General features: G+C 42.4%; 1 protein-coding gene across 1 annotated transcript in view; it reads left to right on the top strand.

Moving 5' to 3' along the window:
• Positions 1-5,351: 5,351 nt before the first annotated feature.
• LOC147458523 (fimbrin-1-like) overlaps positions 5,352-21,074 on the top strand; it is a 59,020-nt gene continuing 43,297 nt past the window's right edge. Inside the window, exons 1-9 of the mRNA XM_086513175.1 lie at positions 5,352-5,739; positions 6,765-6,935; positions 7,023-7,261; positions 7,751-7,922; positions 7,998-8,036; positions 8,109-8,177; positions 15,657-15,773; positions 15,887-16,098; positions 16,169-16,324. Of these exons, the coding sequence (XP_086369301.1) occupies positions 5,653-5,739; positions 6,765-6,935; positions 7,023-7,261; positions 7,751-7,922; positions 7,998-8,036; positions 8,109-8,177; positions 15,657-15,773; positions 15,887-16,098; positions 16,169-16,324 (1,262 nt within the window). The 5' untranslated portion in view covers positions 5,352-5,652. The remainder of the gene's footprint in view (positions 5,740-6,764; positions 6,936-7,022; positions 7,262-7,750; positions 7,923-7,997; positions 8,037-8,108; positions 8,178-15,656; positions 15,774-15,886; positions 16,099-16,168; positions 16,325-21,074) is intronic.

Genomic DNA, 21,074 nt, shown 5'->3' with positions numbered 1-21,074 from the left:
AAGGTGGAAATAAAGGTTTAATCATGTTGGCGTGGATATATGATGGCACAAAGATTTGGCATGATGTTTAGCATCAATTTGGATGGTCAAATCATTTACATAATTAGATCTAGGCATAGAAAGAGTCTACAATAATTACCAAGTAGCTGGGTATTAAAGTACCAAAAGTATGTAAAAGTCAAGAGAAACTTCATGAGGTCCAACATAAAGATTTGTAGTAAAGTACCAAAAGCACCTAAAAGTCGGGAGAAACTTTAGGAGGTTCAACATGTAGATTTGTAGGGTGATTTCAGACCCCTACATCCATGATCTTATGGAGCAATAGAAAGAAAATTTGCTTTACCCAATATGGAATAAATCTGGTCAGAGGGTTCATCCTAATTTCACTTCTACATTTTTGGTGAAGGCGCCAAGTTGGCTACCTACAGAGCAACAAATTATAGAGAAGAGCCAACATACCAACTTGGGAACTACCTATCAAGGGATGTTGCCATGATATCTTGATGGTGTGAAAAGCAATTTTCCCCACATCATGGAGAAGCTACCTATTAAAGGGATCCATGAGTTATGCTCAAGATGAAATGATATATCTATATAAACATGTACTACTACACTAGTTGCAGAGAAGCAATGAGATTACAAAGAGTAGATAGCTGAGAGACATTGTGAGGCATTAGAACATCTTGTATAGAGTGTTGTAGTTGGGAAACACATTGCTTGTACTTGGGTCTATAGCCTTAACATTGGGTTTGGGGATGAGCTCGTCAATCCCTCTCTAAGTACCATTACTATGTATCTGGGTGGCTCACAATACCTGTTTTGGTACTTTTAGAGTACCAAATTATTTGTTTGGTACTATTAGCTCTTTGTTATTGGTACTCTTAAGATTTTGTTAACGTTAGATTAGTAATGTTGTGTGTCATTGGAATCATTAGTGTGTGTGCTTGAGTTGATTCAGGTGAGGGGAAGCGGAAGTGGAGATTGCCAATCTTGTGGCTTAGCTCCTCCATAGGCCAAGAAGCTCGCCTCATAGAGTTAACCATTTGTGTTTGCATGATTAGCTCGCTAAACTTTTGTGAGTGTTTCCATGTCCTAGTCGATAGCTCATCAATCTAGATTGACGTTTATATGTTGGTCATTTGAGCTATGCTATGATGGACACCTCCAACAAAAGAAAGAGCTACCAACTTAATCTTTCTATATTTAAATCTACATACTCATGCATCTCATGGATGAAATATTGGAAGCATTTTTATCACCCATTGGATGTTTTCGGTTGCGAGATTCATGGGAGTTTTGAAGGGGCTTTTTCATCAAAGAGCGCGATCATAGGATTCAATGACTAAGGGATGGATGCATGCAAAGTGTATCTATTACCTTTTAGAGTAACTTAAGCGTGTTGAAGAGGCTACTCCTTGTTTTTGAGAATGGACAATAGAAGAGTTTCTCACACTTTCAAATGAGGTATTATGTGGCAAAGGCATTCCACACAAGCTCTCAATTCCAAAAGGCTTGAATATGTCCATGTTTGTTATTTATGACTCACAATGTATGGAAATATTTGTCGAAGACTACCAATAAGTTTGCAACCCACAAAGAAGATATAGAGGTGGAAAATCTATCAAAACTAAATCTCCATCCGTTGTTTTATGGTTATCTAACCGTATCAAAGACAAAATTTTAAAAGGGAAGACATCACTAATGAGCATAGAGAGATTGAATTTGGTTGTGATAGAGAGGTAATATTCCTTTTATGGATGTATGTTTGCCAAGTTGTTTGAACTTCTAATATTATTGTTTAAAGTTTATGTACTCGATTTTGCACTTTTAGGTATCCACATTCAGCAATACGTAGACCTACTCACAACATCTTTAAACCAACAAAATTGATCAATGACACGTAATCCAAAATTCTTGCATTGTCTCATCTTTTAAGAAGCATTCACGTGCAAGTGGAAACAAAGACTAGCAATGTCACTAAGACAATTTCCTTTTCTTTACCACAACTTTCATAAGTCCCTCCTTATCTCCAATAAGGTCAACAAAGTTCTTCTGCAAGCTGAAAAGATATCCACTTTTCGTGACTCTATTGCCTCCATTTTCTTCCTTGACTCCTTTAGCTCCTTCACCAACTCCTTCCCACACTCAGCAAGATGAGCCGATTCATCTTGTAATTTTGGAGTCTCCAAGGGTGCAAGCTAGATGAGGAGCTTTGGTCCTTGCTTGCAATTGGAATCTTCCCCTGAAGTAGTTTGCTATATGGGCAATGTTGAGGTGTGGCTCATGCAAGATACATTGGCTCTGCTATGCATGTACTCGTCAACGATGTCATACCATTTGCAAGACCTTCTCTTGTCATTACCTGAGATGTTGTCGTGGGACTTGTCCACTTTGTAGTCTGTACACACGCCCCATTTCTTTGGGCATGTCTCACTGTCTTTGTCAAAGTTAGTGAACATGGATGGAGGCGAGCTTCATGGCAACCTTGCTTCAAAAGTTGACCCTTGCTTTGATGGCTTGTTGAACTCATCATGCAAGGCGGCCCTAATATGAACCAGGTCCTCAACCCAATACTCTTGCCATTTTGACTTAGCATCCTTAACGCCCTTTGCTTCATTTGCGTCATCAGCAATTTCTTCCCTCTCTTTGGTCCGACACCTTGTGATGCACCATCGGCCCTAGAATCAAGTGCCTTTGTTTTGCTCCCTCTACGAGGTTTAAATGGCTTTGTTGGGACTAGCGATGGACCTTTGGATGGAGGTGTTGGAGTGGAACTGTGCATCATCTGAGCCGCTTGGAGAGGAGGGGAAGCACCATGTGAAACATGGAGATGTGTTGCTGTAGTAGTTTGAAGTTATGCCCCTTGCCTTGACATTGGCAAGGATGAGCTACCAGCCTTAGCACCGATAAGAGGATAGTGCGGCTGGTAGTACATCGGTGACCCATGTGATGACAACATTGCATGAAACCCTCATGAAGGCATCATCGCTCCTACGACCACATTAGGAGGTGTCCCGAGGAAGTAGGATTATTGATCCTGCCCCCCTAGAGATGCAATGTAGGAATCACTCTCACATTGCGAGAAAGCTTGAGAGTCCATAGCTAAATGCTTCTACAGCAGACACATAAGGAGAAAGGATTGGTGAGAGAGTACAATCAGTTAGCTGCTCGTAAGTGTCCATTTTGTGCTTGGCTTGGTAGCGGCAAGGCATTCTTGTCGACATACAATAAACAACGGCTCAACGAAATCAACACACAACAACATCAATAACAAGGGAACAATGACTCTCTCCATGAGTTGGTCAGCCAACTTCCTTTAGCTTGCAAAATCAGCATAGTGCAATGATTAAATCACAGCTCTCATATCATATGCACATAAAAGCAACAAGAAATCACCAATAAGTGCATCAATTCAGTGCAGTAAGATGCAAGAAAACGATTTGACTACAATAGGGTGATTGCTCTCAGATGAACATCAGCATTAAAAATTATGTGGCAGTGAAATCGGCAAGACTAAAATCATCAATTTAAGGATAAAGTAATAGGAACCAACATCAATGAAATTAGCAAGACTGGAAAATCTCAGTAGGAATACGGAGTAGAGGTAAACATTACCTTTGTCAAAGCTTGGTGATGGAGCTCGTGCTTTGATCTCTGTAATGTGGAGGGAGATGTTAAAAAGGAAGAGGGAGTTGTTGAAAATGCAGGACTGTGATTGGCTAGCGCCGAGGATGGGCGAACGTATGCGACCTTGACCCCTTGAACGAAATGCAAGTGATTGCGGCCGTGACAAAGCATGTCACGTTGGATTCTCTCAGCGAGTTCCACCGCCTCGTGTGACATTTCAAAATTGTGGTGATGTTTTTGATTGGTTAAACTCGGGTTTTGGGTTGACTGGGCACTCGTGTGTGACCCGGGCCTTAAATCCATGCTTGTAGCCATGTGGAACGTCAAAGCTATGCCTCAACAAAAGGGTACCTTTATACAAAATCAAAATCGAAAAAGATCCATGTAAGGACAAGCCAAAAGTTGCAAGGAGAATCGGGTGAGGAAGGCCACATGAAGGTGTTAAGTTTGATATAATAATCGAAGTGGTGAAGAGGAATCTGGCAAAAGACGGTGAGACCCCTCTTTGCCCACCATTGAATATTGTCCCAACTTCTCCCTTGGCCTTTCCTCCATGTTCCTCACATGGGTGAAGGGAAAGGATTTCAAGGGTAAAAGACCTCTTTGTGCCCACCTACGGCTTGGTACTTGTTTTTGCCATTCAGTCTTGTTAGCAAATTTTATACAACGTATGTGAATCATTGTGGAATGACAAGGAGTTACAAAGATGGCTCATGAGTCATGGCCCTTAACTACCCTCGTTTATAAGTGACACGGGGTGAGAGTGAAGAGATCGAGACAGGGGCTCCTTATCGGTGGTGCGTGTGATTTGGACCGTCGGACTGACGCAGGAAGGGGGGTAGGATTTTATACACTTGCGCTCGCCATATGTGCAACGACACGCGTTAGCATAGGTGGATAAGACACGAGCCTGTGGAGTGGGAGGGTCATGGTTCAAGGGCGTGAGGCGACGTAGGGAGCCATAAATTTCTTTTTCCATTCAAAAATGGATCAACGGCCGATCAGACCCCAGTCGTTGATCCCTTGTCTCTTCCCGTGACACTTATAGACGAGGCTTGGCTACCTTGGACACTAGGCTATCTCACATGGGCACAGAGGGAGGGGATCGACAATGGAGAGTGTGAGAGCTATTCTATGCACTTTTTGTAGATCTAGGTCAAGATTGTAAATATGGGGTGGCAAATTTACGATCGCGACCTTATCCACTGCCAGCAAAAGTGTGTTTGCTCTAGATCTCCTTGCACCATGCCCATATCACTTAGGTTGGGCTCAGACGGGGCAGTAACAGTCTTGCTCTCTTGTGGGCTTCTAGCTTTAAGAGTTTAGACGATGCAAACGAAGAGACGGGACGAGCCAATCAAGGCAACATCAATTGCGAAGCGATTGGTTGTTCGTAATGTGCAATGCAACAACAAGCAGAAAAGCGATCTTTTGAGGGGTTGAGATCCCATGGTTTTTTTGTTGGTCACCTAAATCCCCCATATTTCAATGAGTGCCGACATGGCTTGCTGAGGTTGTGTGGAGTGAACCGCCCCGAATTTACAAATATGAATCGGACGGCTCGAATCTTCCTGGCCGTAGATCCCATTTGAAGCGGCCGTGTGATATAGTGTGCAAGGCGGACGGTTGACCGGAGTGAGTCAGTAGTCGTAAAACTAGTTGGTAATGCTCAAAGCATGCAAAAAGAGCCCTTTAGGGTTGAAACCACATGACACGAGGGATTGTTTCAAATAATACCCGAAAATTACACGCGGCTAGGCCTGTGTGCAGACTGATGAGAGAGAAGGAGACTTCGTCATCTCATCATCCTCCTGTCTGTCGGTCTCTCTCTCTCTCTCTCTGTGACACACACACAATCTGTCTCTGCTGAGAATAGCTGTGCCAGCGCTGTCAATCTTCAACTTCTGTCGTTTTCTCGGTTACCCAACGCAGCTTGAATACTTCCGAAATCTAAGCGCGTTTTGCATCAGGAGGACGACAGAATTTAAGGATATTTCTTTTTTCATCACAGAGTAGCAACAAACAATGGCGTCCTTTGGTGGCGTGGTCGTAACAGACCCTGCGCTTGCCAATAAATTCACGCAGGCGGAGCTTCGTGCCCTCAAGTCGCAGGTATGCTTCTTGTAAACACGTGAGAGCTTCATGTAATTGTCTCCAGGGGGGATTGATACGAGCATTGTACATGGTTTGTAACTCGATTTTCCAAGTGCATTTAACACCGGGAGGTTCTCCGTTGGTTGCAAACTCTGTGCTTGGGACTTTCTGCATTGCACTGTAAAATCCTCCTCTCCAGTTGCAAACGGTGTGCTCTGTGTCACGTGGTCCCTTCTGCATCAGTTGCACGGTGAATGATTTCTTTTGCTTAGCCTTCTGGCAGCTCCTTATAGATCTCTTTGTTATAAACTTTATGAGGAGTTGGCTAGGAAACAGAAATGCCCATTGGAACACGCAAGGTCCTCATTCCGTAGTGTTATATCTGCCATGAACTGTGCAAGGTTTAGGTCCAGTCGCTTTGTTTTCTAAGATGGAGTTGCCTTAAATAGAAGAAGACATCTGCCTTTTGGAATTTGAAATCCTGACGAGGACAGTCAGAAGAGCCCTACCTTTTCTGGTAATTGACTTTGAAGGAAAGGAGGATGCTCTAATGACGTGTAGAGGAGAAGGTGACAGCAATGAAACAATCGAGGTTTTTCAAAGGTACTAACATATGGTTAACAGATGTGAACTCTGCCCCCAACCATTGAAGAAAAGAAACAATGAACTAGCGAAGATGGCAGAAACAAGGAAGAATGTAAAGCGGCCAGTGTGGCAAGCCCATGCAGTAGTTTTTTGACACCTGAAGCCTCACCGAGGAACGCAATAAACAATGGAGGAGGAACATGTGTGATGGGATGCCATTTTTGCTTTTATATTTAATCTACCTTCATTTTATTGTCATTTTTGACGTATCAAGCACCTCCGAAGGGGGATGTTTGGAAAATTGATATAGTTGTTTTGTTTTTTAGGATGTTTCATGGACATTAATATGTCTTTATTTCTTCCTTCTTTCATCCTGACTTACTGGTTCAGCCATTGCTAGGCCTTGATTTTTCTTGACACCAAGTTGGTTGCGAAATCATTATTAATTTTTTGGGCAGTTCAATCTCCTAAAAATCAAAGAAGGGCTTGTTTCAGCAGCAGAATTAGAATTGGGTATCAATAAGCTGAACTTGTTCCAGCAGCCATTGACCAAAGAAGAAATTGTGGGGATTCTGAAGCAGCAAGGTTCTTGCTTGCAGGATGGCCTTAACTTTGAAACATTTTTGAAGGTGCACTATTGTTAAATCCACGTTTATTTTGCCCCTTGGATGGTCCGGTTGGGGCCCCTCATTAAGTGGCCTAATTTTATGTTACAGCTTTATCTTGATTTGCAAAAATGTGGGAACCCCAAAGTAAGCCCTGAGAAGAAGACATCAGCTTTTCTAAGGCAAGCAACCACAACTTTGTTGCATCATATCAGTCAATCTGAGAAGAAGGCATACGTCGATCACATCAATGCTTACCTTGAGAATGACACAATTTTGAGCAAAGTCTTACCCATAGATTCGTCTTCAGATGCCATCTTCGAGATTGTTAAAAATGGCGTTCTTCTCTGGTAAGATGCTTGAAACTTTCTACAAGGCGTGAATGTATACAGTCTTGAACACCAGAATGTTGGCTGTATATCAATTGATTTTGATTGTTTGTTAAGAATAGTTTATTTCATATGATTCTACTGTGAAAATTATAATAGTTAGTGGAGCTGATGATTTCAAAGACTATCAGGTTTATAGGTTTTAATCAGTCCTTGAAGGCAAGGGATAACCGTGAAATCAGGGTGTGCTTTTGCAGAGAATTTTGGTTGGGTGGTTGTGCTCTTTCATTTCATAGCCGACCGGTGTAACTATTCAACTGTTCATTTTCATTGCGATGTGATTATCGCCCCTTTCAAGGTGTTCATCAAAGTGTACAAACAGTGAAGCACCCTTGCAAGGGAGAGAAGAAAAGAAAATAAATTCGAGAATGTTTAAGTCGGTTTGGTGAATGTTTCAAGGAGTCCTTTCAACTTGTAGTTTCCGTAATAGTTATTTTTGCTTTTCACCAGCAAGCTCATCAATGTGGCAGTTCCTGGGACAATTGATGAACGGGCACTTAACATCAAAGAAAATCTCAATGTATGGGAAAGGGTAGAGAATCACAATCTTTGCTTGAACTCAGCAAAAGCAATAGGGTGTTCTGTGGTAAATATAGGGACGCAGGATCTTATGGAGGGCAGGGTAAGTTTTTTAAATTTGAAAAATTTAAGCCTATTGCTAAATATACCCTTCACTAATGATAGGATCATTTTGCAGCCTCACCTTGTTCTTGGATTGATCTCTCAGATCGTTAAGGTAACATAATCACCGGTACTAAAATTTATGAGTCTGCAAGTGCAATTTGTGATTCTGGTTTGTTACCTGCAGATACAATTGCTAGCCAATGTGAATCTGAAGGAGACGCCAGAGCTTGTGGAAATGGTGAATGATACAGAGGTATGCATTTTGTTGTAGTTTTTCTTGGGGTAAAGCTTTGCCTCCTAATCTAAAAAGCCGTTGTAATGGGTGTGTTAAGAATAAGATTGTGTTTGTGAGCCTTTTTTCTTGTTGCAAGTCATTAAAAGTCCTTATAAAAGATTGACAGGTCAGAATAAGGTAGTCTCACTTGTGGTACCTTCTGCATCGGAGTAACGTTGCTCTTGTCTAAGTGGATCTTTTTGAAACTTTGCCACTGCAGAAGTTAATTGTTGTTTGTGAAAGTCTTAAGATCATCGAGTCTTGTATGTGCTTTAAAGTGGCATTTCAAGTTTCTTCATCTCCACCAAGTATCATATACCATCTGGTTTTGCATGCACATGTTTATGCTGTCTCAAACAGACTCTCTTAGGTGGCTTCATATGCTGAAGAAGGAAGGATCGCTATTGGGAGAATTACTCTGAGAAAATAAAATTAATACTGAAGAGCTATGTAGTTTCAAATGCAAATAGTAACACAAAGCATACAGAACTATCTGATCAGACTAATCAGCTATAGCCATTCTCACAAATGGAGTAAATGGAGACACCATTATTTTATTCAAAAATAGAACTAACTCAACAGCTTGCAAAATCATTAATTGCTACAATAACATAGGCTGCCGCACCATCAGCAATGAGAGTTATGGATATTTATAGTCGTATTCAAAATTTTGAATTAGCCTTTTCAGACTTAGCCTTTTACTTTTGTCCTCCTTACCAGCCAACAATGAGATTTTCAAACATTGAAGCAACTAGTTACATCTGCAATGATGTTGCAGATAGTGGATCCGTACAAACCCTTTGTGGTGGAAAAGGATACCTGTGATTATGCCATGGGTACTCTTCTTTATAAGACGTAAGCTCACGGACACACAATCCTGTCTATTAAAATAATCACGGGAAGCTCAAAAATGGAGAGAAATGGTTGAAAATCAGAGTTATCAGCGTTCAAAACTGCTCCAAAAAGTCAGTTACGAGTTCTGTTCTCCCAAACTTGGTAAATTGGCTAAAAAGTGGCACTTGGCACTCATGCATGCAATTTCCCCGCATTGGGCTTCTTGCTTAAAAATCTCTCAACGGTGCATCAGTTGACTTTGCAGTAGAGTAATAAAATGTTCCCCTTGTCATTCTGAAGCTAATGACCCGAATAGATTTCGTGGCTCAAAATAGCAGTTCCCTAAATTTTAAGGGATGCTTCCGTTGGACTCCCATTGGTCATCTGACCATCAATGCCCGCTGGGAGCGCATCCAAAAATGCAATGTAGCCGAGCTGTCGGGTACTTTCCTTTGGTGACCCCACCTTGACATTGTACCTTTATTGAGTTCACTTCCTAGTATCCACCAACTTGCTAAGTGCGACGGGGTACCCACATGATCTTGAAGTGAGCCTAGACATCTTACTATACGAGTTCCAGTGCGGATGAAACTACCGTTCACAATGGCCATACAATGTCCGACCATTTGCAACCTCAAAAAGAGGGTCTCAAAAATTAAACAAAAATCATTGGAAAGAAACCAACAACTAAGGTTAGCAGTTGCCACGTCCGTGTGACATTCCACCTTTTGAGAGAGAAAAGCATTGAAATAAACGTGGGGGATGCATTTTTCATGCGCATGGTGGATTGTTGTAGGTACCAAAGTTCCCTCTCATGTACAATGTAGTGTAAGAAGTGATGTCCTGCACACTCTACACTGCTCTCTCTCTCTCTCTCTCTACGTGCAGTAATGTGATGCCCCACAAGAGGGCTCTTCATTTGACCTATGTACAGTTGTGTGGTCTTATGCTTTTGTGCCGAGGCAAGAGCTTCTTTGAGCAGGAACATGAGTAGCTAACTACTACTCCAAAAGTAGGCACCAGTGAGGGTGATAACCTCATCTTATAGGGGCATTTTCAGCGCTGGTTATGCGCTGTTTTTGGACTGTTTTGCAGCTGTATTGATGCCAGAAGCATTGGGAACAGTGCCCCACTGTTAGAGGACAATTCCGGGACTGTTTAGGGCTGAAAACAGGTTAAAAACCAGTGAATACAGCGAGCTGTAATTGCGGTTTTGGGCTGAAAACAGAGGGTTTATGTCTTTGGAAGCGAGTTCCTGTAAGGGGATTGGTTCAGGGCGAGTTTTGGGGTCGTTATGTTGCCTAAATTTTACCAGAATAGGTGTGATCTAGTCGGATGCAGGTGAAGATCCCCATGACTCTAGTTTTGTAACTTTACCCTCTAAAGGAATAAAGAAATACCGAAAGGGGTGCTAGTTTTTGGGGCCTACCGGTTGTCGGCGTTCTACGGAGCATTCTAGCTTCCGAGCCGCGTGTGCTTTGAAGTGTTAATTCCTGTTACAGGTTCCTTCTGCAAGGTTTCTTTGTGTGTTAAAGCTTAAAAGTAAAGTTTCGGGTGAAAGCCAAAGTCTATCGCTCTACGGACCGGTTTCAATCATAATCTTTATTAATCATAATTTCGTACAAAAGAATTCTTAGTGCGTCACTGATCTATATTCATAGTTCTTTCTTTAATCTGCCGTTGCTCCTTGAGTAGCTTGATTGATGAGTTTCAACACCAACTCTTTGTTCCCGTGCTTCACAAGGTGGTAAGGTACGTAAGGTACAGACGTATTCAGTACGTCCTGTATGTAGTACCGAATGAATAGAGTTGTTAGATATGCAAAATTTGTATTAAAAAAAAAAAAGCCAAAAACCTACAATACGGTTTGTACTTCATAAAAAATCCATAAGTATCACTCCAAGGATGTTAGTTCACTATTCTACAAACCAAGGAAAAGCTTTCATACGAGTTCCTGATCTTGCTTAAGCCTTACCCTCCTATATTCACCACCGTAGTGACATTCGTGTGTACAATCTAGATTGGGTTGGGTTTGCGAGGCATGGTGGACCTACACAATGGAAACCAATGATCGTGCTTTTGCGAAAGAATACCGCTTAGAGAGAGAGGCGAGAGAGAGCTGAGATGGGTCACTACGCGTGAGAAATTGGAGAGGTCTCTACGCAAGGCTCTGTGCAAATGAAAGCTGTGCAGAAATGTGTTTGCAAAACTAGGCACTGGGATAAGGCTAAAGAAGAGAGTTGCCATTTGATGTGTCTTAATAGTCTCTTTGACAGGAATAAAGTGTGCTTGTTTGCTAAACCTGTCGACTATTGTCCATATTCCCGTATTCTCATGGATAGACTTGGGTAATCCAAAGATGAAATCCATGGATATACTCTCCCATGGTGAATTTGGGGTAGGCAATGGCTGGAGTAATCCAGGTTGCTTCCCTCTATCATATTTGGTCTTTTGGCATACTACGCATTTTGAAACAACTCTTGTATGTCCACTTTCATGGTAGACCAATAGAAGTATGTCTCTACTCCTCGGAGAGTAGGTGAATACCTCTATGCCCCGCATATGGAGGAGCATAGGATTCATACATAACTTTGTCACGAAGGGAATGTGTAACACATAGCCTATTGCCGTGGAGAAGATAACCATCCTGCAAGGTGAATGGTTCCTCTCTCTTCCCCAAAGCAAGGGCTGACATTATGTCTCTAAAGTCAGGGTCATTAGCATACGCGTCTATCATAGAAGATAGGTCATGATAGTTCCTGAACTTCACCAAATACCGTCGTGCAACTTTCCCTTAACTTTTCTTTCCTTATGTGGGAAGAACCTGTTAGAGTTTAGATTCCTGTCTGGTGGTAGCTCCAGTATCTCCTAAGAGTAGACAAGGGAGTGAGCTGCTTTGTGGTTGTGCTCGGCTGTACTTGACGTAGACATCATGTTCGCGGCGGTGCACTTTACTGTGTTGCTCACCCGATAGGCTGGCATGAGGCGAGACCCCCGTTCCTAGGGTTTCTTGGGGTTAGAGTCTCGAGTCTTCTGCAGTTTTACTACTAAATATGTGTGTTAGGTCACTTTTAGTGAGTTCACATATCTATTAGCATTTTAGGCCATTTATTGGAATTGTGGGATTTCTATAGTAGGTAGGGCAAACTTCCAATTTGCCTATATATGCAGACTACACCCTTGTACAGAGATCGAACGTCTATGGCTCTCTCTCTCTCTCTCTCTCTCTCTCTCTCTCTCTCTCTCTCTTTCTAGTGTTTCTGCATGCTACCGTTTTCTGTGCCGACGACCAACCTCTTCAGCATTTTCTCTCTGCACTTCGATCTCTCTCCACCTCGCGTTTTTCCCTTGCGATCTCATCTACCTCTACTAGCGCTTCCCCTCTGCACCACTTGGACACCCTCTTTGGTGTTCCATTGTGTTCGGTGTGTTCCCGTACCCGTGCGGTGGGCGGTACGCGCTAGGACCTTGACGCCGAGGAGATCCATCGCGATAGATACGAGATCTATTGGCTGCCTGGTACAGAGAGGTGGTTTGCTCGCGGTTGCAGATAAGTTGATCACCCGATTAACCCTTTTCCGCTGCACCTTTGATAGAACCAAGATCTCATCGAGTTCCTCAACTTCTGGTTGATCCTCATTTGGCATATCTTTTGGCACATCGCCCACGAAGTGTCTTAGAAGACTCGTGAAACGCATTATGAATCTTCGAAGTGTCAGGCAATTTCATCCTATAAGCAACATCGTTGATCTTATCGAGTACTTGAAAAGGGCCATAATTACGAAAAGGGCCATAATTACGCATGGTGCTTGGGGAATAACTTTTCCTTGCCCTTTATCTTCTTTAACCTTGCCTTTTCAAACTGTAAGAGTACCCAATGACCAGGTGAAAACAACAATTCACGTTGGTGACGATCAACATTCCTTTTCTGCTTTGCCTGAGTCGTCTCCAAGGCAAGCTTGGTCTTCTTATACATTTCATCCATGTTCTCTACATATCAATCTACCTCAAAAATCTTGTCCTTTGTGTGCAAAATGGGAGGAACCTTTTTGCCACCCTCAACAATCTCGAAAGGTGCCTTGCCTGATGACGAATGCATTGTATTGTTGTATGCATACTCGAGCATGGGTAGATACTGTTCCCACTTGTCCTTATTATTTGACACATAACATTTGTAGAAGTAGCCTCTTCTGACTATCCATTAGTTTGTGGATAAAATGAGGAGGAAAACTTGAGCGTGGTGCCATGTTTTCAAATAAGCCTCACTGACAATAGAGTGTGTCATACCATGGTACTTGAAAACATTGTACATAAACAATTGTGCCATGTGATCAGATTTTATCTTCTTCCTGACAAGAATAAAATGAGCTTGCTTGCTGAACCTGCAAATTATGGTCCATAATACATATACCATCATTCCATGTCGGCGTTCTTGGAAGATCAAAGATAAAATCCATAGCAATGCTTTCCCATGGCTTATTTGGAATAGGCAGTGGCTGTAACAACCTTGGTGCCTTTTGTATGTCAAACTCAACCTTTTGGCAAATCACGCATGCTTGCACAAAGGTATCTACATCTCTCCTCAAAGTAGGCCAATAAAGAATGTCTCGACCGCTTTCACTATCGCATCTATACCACAATTCCTTGCATAGGATGGGACATGACTTTCTACCATAGTTACGAGGAACGGAAAAACAGAACGGGAACGCGGAACGGGAACGCGGAACAAAATGCCATTCCCGGTTACGGGTACTCACGTGTGAAACATGGAACGGGAATTCGGAACGGGAACTTGGAATGGGAACGGGGAAGGGGGGCCTAAAAACGGCCATTCCCTGTTATTATGCTTTCTACCATAACCTTATGTCGCAATGGCCTAGTGACACATAGCCTTCCATGCATCATCATAAAACCGTCCTTGAGGAGGTAGTGCTCATGGCGGTACCCATCTTGCAACTGTTCAAAGATCCTTGCAAAATCTTCATCAGTAGCATGGTGTTCGTTCATGTCATCATGCTCATGATGATAAGGAATCGACACAGCTGAAATTTATGGCTTTATTGATAATGCATCAGCCACAACATTCTTCTTGCCTTCCACATGCATAATGTGAAAGTGGAACATAGAGAGAATGTTTGCCCATCTTGCTTTTTGGATAACTTTGACTGTGTCAAGAAGCATCGCAAGGTCTGATGATCTGTTTGCACAACAAAATCAGCACCTAGCAAGTAGTGCTTCCAACTAGAAAGCGCATGAATCACAGCCAATGGCTCTTTCTCATAGATTTTCAGTGTCTTTTTTGACCCTTGCAAAATTTTACTCTCATAAGCTATTACCCGACCATCTTGCATTAACACTGTCCCAATACTATTGCCACATGCATCACACTGGACCGCAGATGACTGGTAAGACAATTACTGGATCCGAAGTCATCTTTTCCTTTTAAGAGACTAAAAGCTGAAATCTCTTTTTGTGTCCACTTGACCGTGACCTCTTTCTTTTGTAGAGAATGAAGGGGTGAAGCAATCTCGGCAAAGTTCCTTATAAACCTTTTGTAGTAAGAGCATAAGGCCAAGAAGCTACGGACATCGTGCATTCTCTTCAAATATGGCCACGTCTTAATTGCTTCGACCTTGGCAGGATCCATTCGGACATCATCCTTTGACACTAAGTGGCCAAGAAAGTGGATCTCCTCCAAGAAGAATTCACTTTTCTTAAGATTGACAAGCAACCTGTGACTGTGTAGCTCTTTGAACACAATGGTCAGGTGACACCTATGCTCCTCTTCATTGTTTGAATAGACTATCATGTCGTCAAAGAATGTGCTGACAAACTTTTGATGTGGGTGGAAGATCCGATCCATCATCCTATTGAACGTAGTAGAAGCATTTGTAAGACCAAACGACATCACTAAGAACTCATACACATACCAAATGTCGTCCTAAACGTAGTCTTATGCACATCCTCTGGCCTGATACGAATCTGATGGTTCTTATTGTTAAGGTCTATCCTACTGAAAATTGTAGCACCCTCTAGTTGGTCAAGGATATCATCAATCCTTGGAATAGGAAATCTGTTCTTGATGGTATTCTTATTCAACGCACGGTAATCAGTACACATGCGCCAAGAGCCATCCTTCTTTTGCACTAGTTGTATGGTTTTATTTGTGATCATTGGATGCATCATGTTTTTATGGATTTTGTCATTTTGATGAGACTATGATTATGTCTCATGTTATATGATGTACTTTTCACTATTCATGATTGATTTTATTGTTCACTGTTTTCCGTAGTTTCAAAATGATAGTATGGAGTCTCGTCTGACATGCATTGTGTAATCTAGAGTTTTTTGGAGTTTGTCGCTGTTTTATGTAATAGTTTAGGGTCAGTTTAAGCTTTGTATCTGATGCTCAATTCCAATAGTTTAGTGTTGGATGTCTCAAGTGGACTACGGTATCGTACAATCGTAGGAAAACCTCATATTGTATATTTTAAGGAGAGTTTTAACATTTGTGGAGTGATACTTATTAATATACCATAGATTTCCTTAAGTATTCTTTCTAGATTGTAGGCTTTTTAAAAATAAAAACATACGAATTTTACATACCTAATAACTCATTTACAGGAAATTGAAGAGTTATTAAATCTACCAGCGGATAAGGTTTTACTGAGGTGGATGAACTATCATCTAAAGAAGGCAGGATCTTCAAAGATTGTCTCCAATTTCTCATCTGATATAAAGGTGCTTTTAGACACATTTTGTACCTTTTCAACTGTCTATTATTGCTTCAAAATTTTCTCCTATGTTATAAAGTCATATCATGTAGTCTTCACATGCTTATTTTATTTCCACAGGATTGTGAGGCTTATACAATTCTAATGCACACTCTAGCTCCTCAAAGCTGTGATCTCTCTCCATTGGACTTAAAAGATCCTCTGGAAAGGGCAAAAGCTGTACTCGTACAGGCAGATCAAATTGGTTGCCGTAAATATGTGTCACCAAAGGATATAGTGGATGGTTCGACTAACTTAAATCTGGCTTTTGTTGCTAACCTGTTTCATGAAAGGTATGCTGAATTGTGCTGGTCTGTGTTGTAGTAACATGTCTATATCTGAGGCATTGATTCCTTGTTTCAGGAATGGTCTAACACTAGAGTACACAACTGTATCTTTTGCTGAGATGTTGAGGGATGATGAACAAACATCAAGAGAAGAAAGAGCCTTTAGAATGTGGATTAATAGTCTTGGGATTTCAATCTATGTGAACAATCTTTTTGAGGATTTAAGAGACGGGTAAGTCTTTAGGCCTCTGTGATGTACAGGGTTTTGTTGATAACTTTTTGTCAACTGCAAAACAGGTTGTGTATGTCGGAGGGCTGCCTGAGGTTTTTCTTGTGTTTATTTCATTTTAAGAATTGTCTTAGTGTACCTTCAGAATCTCGTATTTCAAAGCTGTCAACTGAGCTCTCTCTCTCTCTCTCTCTCTCTGGCCTTAGCCAATGTCTAGATACATTAGAAGGTAAAAGTTCTTGAGCATAATACATGGTGCGTGATCAAACAAGGGTAAAGAGGAAACCGAGGAGTCATGCTCAAAACAACATCCTCCAGGGCATTCCCTAGAGTGCTGACCCACCGGATAACATAATAAAAAAGAGGGATCAGTATAAGAGGTAATAGTGCATGCAAACAAGGCTAAAGAGGGAGCCGAAGATGAGTAGTTCAAAAGAAGCAAGGCCCGAAACATCCTCCAGGGCACTTCCCAAACTGACCAGTGGCTGATCCACTTGGACAATCTACCTAATGGGTGGATAGTCTGAATCGCCTATGCACGCTGGAGAAATGCAGCTCATATTGACAAGTCTCATATACTCCAAGGGACAAGGAATCCCTTGTAATTGTGCATGTAACATGACCTGCATCCAATCCACAAGAACTCTATGTGGAATCCCCAAGTAGGAAGGAGTCCTCCTGTGCAGCCATATAGATAGAGTGTCTAATTGTAACATGACTTGCATCCAATCCTTTAGATCTAGGTGTCTCCTGCCCCCCCATTGAGCCAAAAAGGTGCACACCAGCGAAAGAGGTATCACTACTGCTTAACCACTTTGCATCGAAACTTTAGGAAAGAGAGAGCTCAAATTATCCCTACCAAAATACAGGGCTATGGTTACCACCAACTTGCAACATCAGTAGAGGGTAGGACAAAGTTGAAGATGAGGTTGGAGACCCCACCCACCCAAAACCACCACCTCCGTACACCACACCTCAATCCATAATGTGCAACAGGCAACCACACACTCACACACCACCCACATACTGTCAAAAACTGCTAACGTGTCAAGCCCTTGAAGACCCAGTGGGTTAGGGCTCCCCGAGCATAACCCTAACCAATTTGCAGATTCGGCCGAGTGGCTGAGGGGCCTAAACCCTAGCAAGAGGAGCAGTAAGAGAAGTAGGAACAGAAGAAGTTCTCACCAACCTACAGATCCTCGCCGAGGGGCCCAAGTATTAAAGTAGGGCTAGGATTAAAATCCTAACTCCCAACAACTGATGGTACCCTATGCGATGGGGCCCAAAAAAAGCAAAAGGGCACACACACACACACACACACACACACTAGAAATTGCGTAAGAGGTAGATGATGTGGTTGGTGTACGAATGTCTGTTGGGGTATAAAGCCCAATGTGGTCCCCCAGGTAAGTGGGCGGGTCGCCAAGTATGTACACATATTCTTTTGTTAAAACCTAATAAGAACTCACTATGCTCTACACATTGCAGTAGAGCGAGTTCACCATATCGTCGTGCTCTTCTTCTCGCACTCTCTCTCGCGTCGCACTTCCGCTCGTACTCCTTCAACTGGTATCAGAGCTCAGATCGAGGCTCGGGGCAGCACTGCAGGAGGCTAGAGTCACCAGCTTAGATTGGAGTGAAATTCGACAGGCAAAGACACGGCCCCAAATCTTGTGGGCAAAGCCTGTAGGGCTTGGTGTGCTCAGAATTTCATTCTGAGGTCATCTCGGCCACCGTTCGGCTTCGACAAAGGTCTGCGCAGGCCATTTTCGACTACGTGGTCTCAGCGGGTGCAGATCCGACTCTGCAAATTTGGGGTTTTCGGCCTACGACTGTAGGTGCTGAGGATATCGACACTCCCAGAGTGTTGATTTGTGGCTGTCTACACATCGAAGGACGGCTCACAGTTCTTGGAGGCGTGTCACATACGACACGGGCGCATCTACACACAGACTATAGGCGACATCCACTAGTTCATCAGGTAGCTTGTGTTTGCTGCTTGATATTCCAGATTTCATCCTGACATTGCAGGTACTTCCACATGGGATGTATTGTCAGAGATGATGTATGTCTGTTGAGGGTTTGCTGGCTGTGAGTCACGCAGCAAACAACCGCCGCAGCGGTTACAGCATACAGTGGGAAATTTGTGGATGTATGACTTTGTGGGAAGTCTATGTACTGTCAGATTTACTGCAGTCTTTGTTGAGGGTCGAGTGAGGTTTTATTGAGCTGGGGGATTCTCGAATGTTGAGATCCTTTCGGTGATACAGGTCTTGGAGCGATCCCTCGAGCACCCTTAGATAGGCAGCTAGGATGTATTGACTGTGAGTTAGACAGTTGGGATTGCATCTTTACTTTACTGCCGTTGAGGCATTGTCGCAGTCTATGCTTACAAGACAGTGACAGGACAGTCAGAGACAGTACAGGTGCAGGACAGGTTTACCCACAGCTTACAGTGTTAGAGAGACAGTGGTTTTTTGAGCTGTTTTTTTGGTCTGTTTTTAGTACACCAGAGCCATTTTACAAAGGAGATTGCCAAAATTTCTGCAGAATCTGAAGCTTTCTTGGTTCATTTGACAGGTTGATATTGGTTCAGAGGTCAGTTTATAGGGGAAACTTTGCCGAATTTTTCCCAGGAAAGTAAACTACTGTGAAGCGTAGCTATGGCTGGATCACAGGACACTGCTCTTTACAATATCAAGAAGCTGGATGGAACCAATTTCCCATTGTGGAAGAAGCAGATTTGGCACGTATTGGTACAAAAGAAGCAGATAAAACCTATAAAGCTCAAGGGGATAAAACCAGAAGATATGGACGAAGATGAATGTAGCGAAATGGATGAATTGACACTTTCTACCATTATGCTGACTTTGGCAGAAAGCGTTTACTTCAATGTAGGAGACGAGATGTCGGCTTATCAAGCATGGTTAAAGCTGAGTAATCTTTATGAGAAGCAGAGTGCAGCTTCACAGGTATACTGGCTTAAGAAGCTTGTTGACTTGAAGATGAAAGAAGGGACACCTATGTCCAATCATCTGAATGAATTCAACACAATCTATAGTTAGTTGTCAGCTCAAGGTGTCAAGTTTGATGAACCTGTTAGAGCTATGTTCCTGTTGATCACATTGCCAGAAAGTTGGGACACTTTTCGCACAGCTTTGAGTAATTCTGCACCTCCAGATGGTTTGAACATAGCAGGTGTAGAAGGAAGTCTGCTTACTGAAGAAACCAATAGAAAGACAATGGACAAAGGCAAAGGAACAGCCTTAGTTGTCAGGGGAAGGACCAAAGAAAAGTACAAAGGTGGAAAGAGGAATCAGTCTCGTAGCAAGTCCCGCAGTGCTAAAGGCAAGAGTGACATAGAATGCTACCATTGTGGCAAGAAGGGTCACATGAAAAGAGACTGCAGAGAATGGAAAGCAGAAAAAGGCAAAGAGAAAGCTGAAGACCATTGTGAGAAGAACAAGTCCTCAGTGAAGATTCAAGAAATAAATGTGACAAACACTGTTGCAGAGGATGACAGTCTAGTGTCAGGAGACATCTACTTCTTGAAGAATACAATGGACTCAGCTCTTCTTACAGCATCTGATAGAAATGCATTGAGTGACTGGATTATAGACTCAGGGGCATCACTTCATGTGTCTCCAAACAAGGAGTGCTTTACCTCTTATGTGACCACTAAAGATCATGTTCGGCTAGGCAATGGGCAGACATGTGAGATCTTAGGTGTTGGAGATGTTCAATTGAAGTTTCAGAATGGCTCTTCTTTCACGCTGAAGAATGTGAGACATGTTCCCGCAATTACAAAGAGCTTGATCAGCACAGGTTTACTTGATGATGCTGGCTACGTCACCACTTTTGGACAGAACATGTGGAAGATATCCAAGGGTTCTATGACAGTAGCACATGGAGTAAAGTCTGGAGGACTTTACATGATTTATGTATCAAATGTCTCTAAAAATGTAATCAATGTAACCGAGCAGTTGAACGTTTCTTTGTGGCATAGCCGGTTAGGACATATGTCCAAGAAGGGAATGGAAATCTTGTCTCGTTCTGGTTATTTGCCTGGCTTTTCATTTAATGATTTTGAATTTTGTGAATATTGTCTGTATGGTAAGCAAACACAGCAGCCACATAAGCATAGAAGCAGTAGAAGAGATACACAGTTGGCACTTGTTCATAGTGATTTGTGTGGACCTATGCCTAACCTATCTCTAGGGGGAGCTTCTTACTTTATGACATTTATAGATGATTACTCGAGGAAAGTATGGGTTTACTTTCTCAAGCACAAGGATGAAGCGTTTAGTGTTTTCAAAACGTTTGTGACACTTGTGGAGAATCAGAGTGGCAAGAAGCTTAAATGCTTACGCACTGACAATGGTGGAGAGTAGTTTCAAAGGCCTTTCAGGACTTTTGTGAGTCAAAAGGTATAAAACGTGAACTTACTGCTCCTTACAATCCTCCTCAAAATGGTGTTGCTGAGAGGATGAATAGGACCATACAAGAGAAGGTCAGAAGTATGTTGTCTAATGCACAGCTGCCAAATGGGTTTTGGGCTGAAGCTGTATCAACAGCTGTTCATCTTGTAAATAGATCTCCTAGCAAGGTTTTGCAGAAGGATTCAGTGCCAGAGATGGTATGGTCAGGCAAAATGCCCTCATACAAGCATCTCAGAGTCTTTGGCTGTGAGGCATATACTCACGTTCCAAAGGCATTTAGGAACAAACTTGAGCCAAAGAGTAGAAAGTGCATC

The sequence above is a fragment of the Adiantum capillus-veneris genome, chromosome 5 (genome assembly GCF_014529385.1).
Source record: "Adiantum capillus-veneris isolate H3 chromosome 5, ASM1452938v2, whole genome shotgun sequence".
Taxonomy (NCBI): Eukaryota; Viridiplantae; Streptophyta; class Polypodiopsida; order Polypodiales; family Pteridaceae; genus Adiantum; species Adiantum capillus-veneris.
The sequence above is the reverse complement of the archived record's forward strand: the minus strand, read 5'-3'. Positions and strand labels throughout refer to the sequence as shown.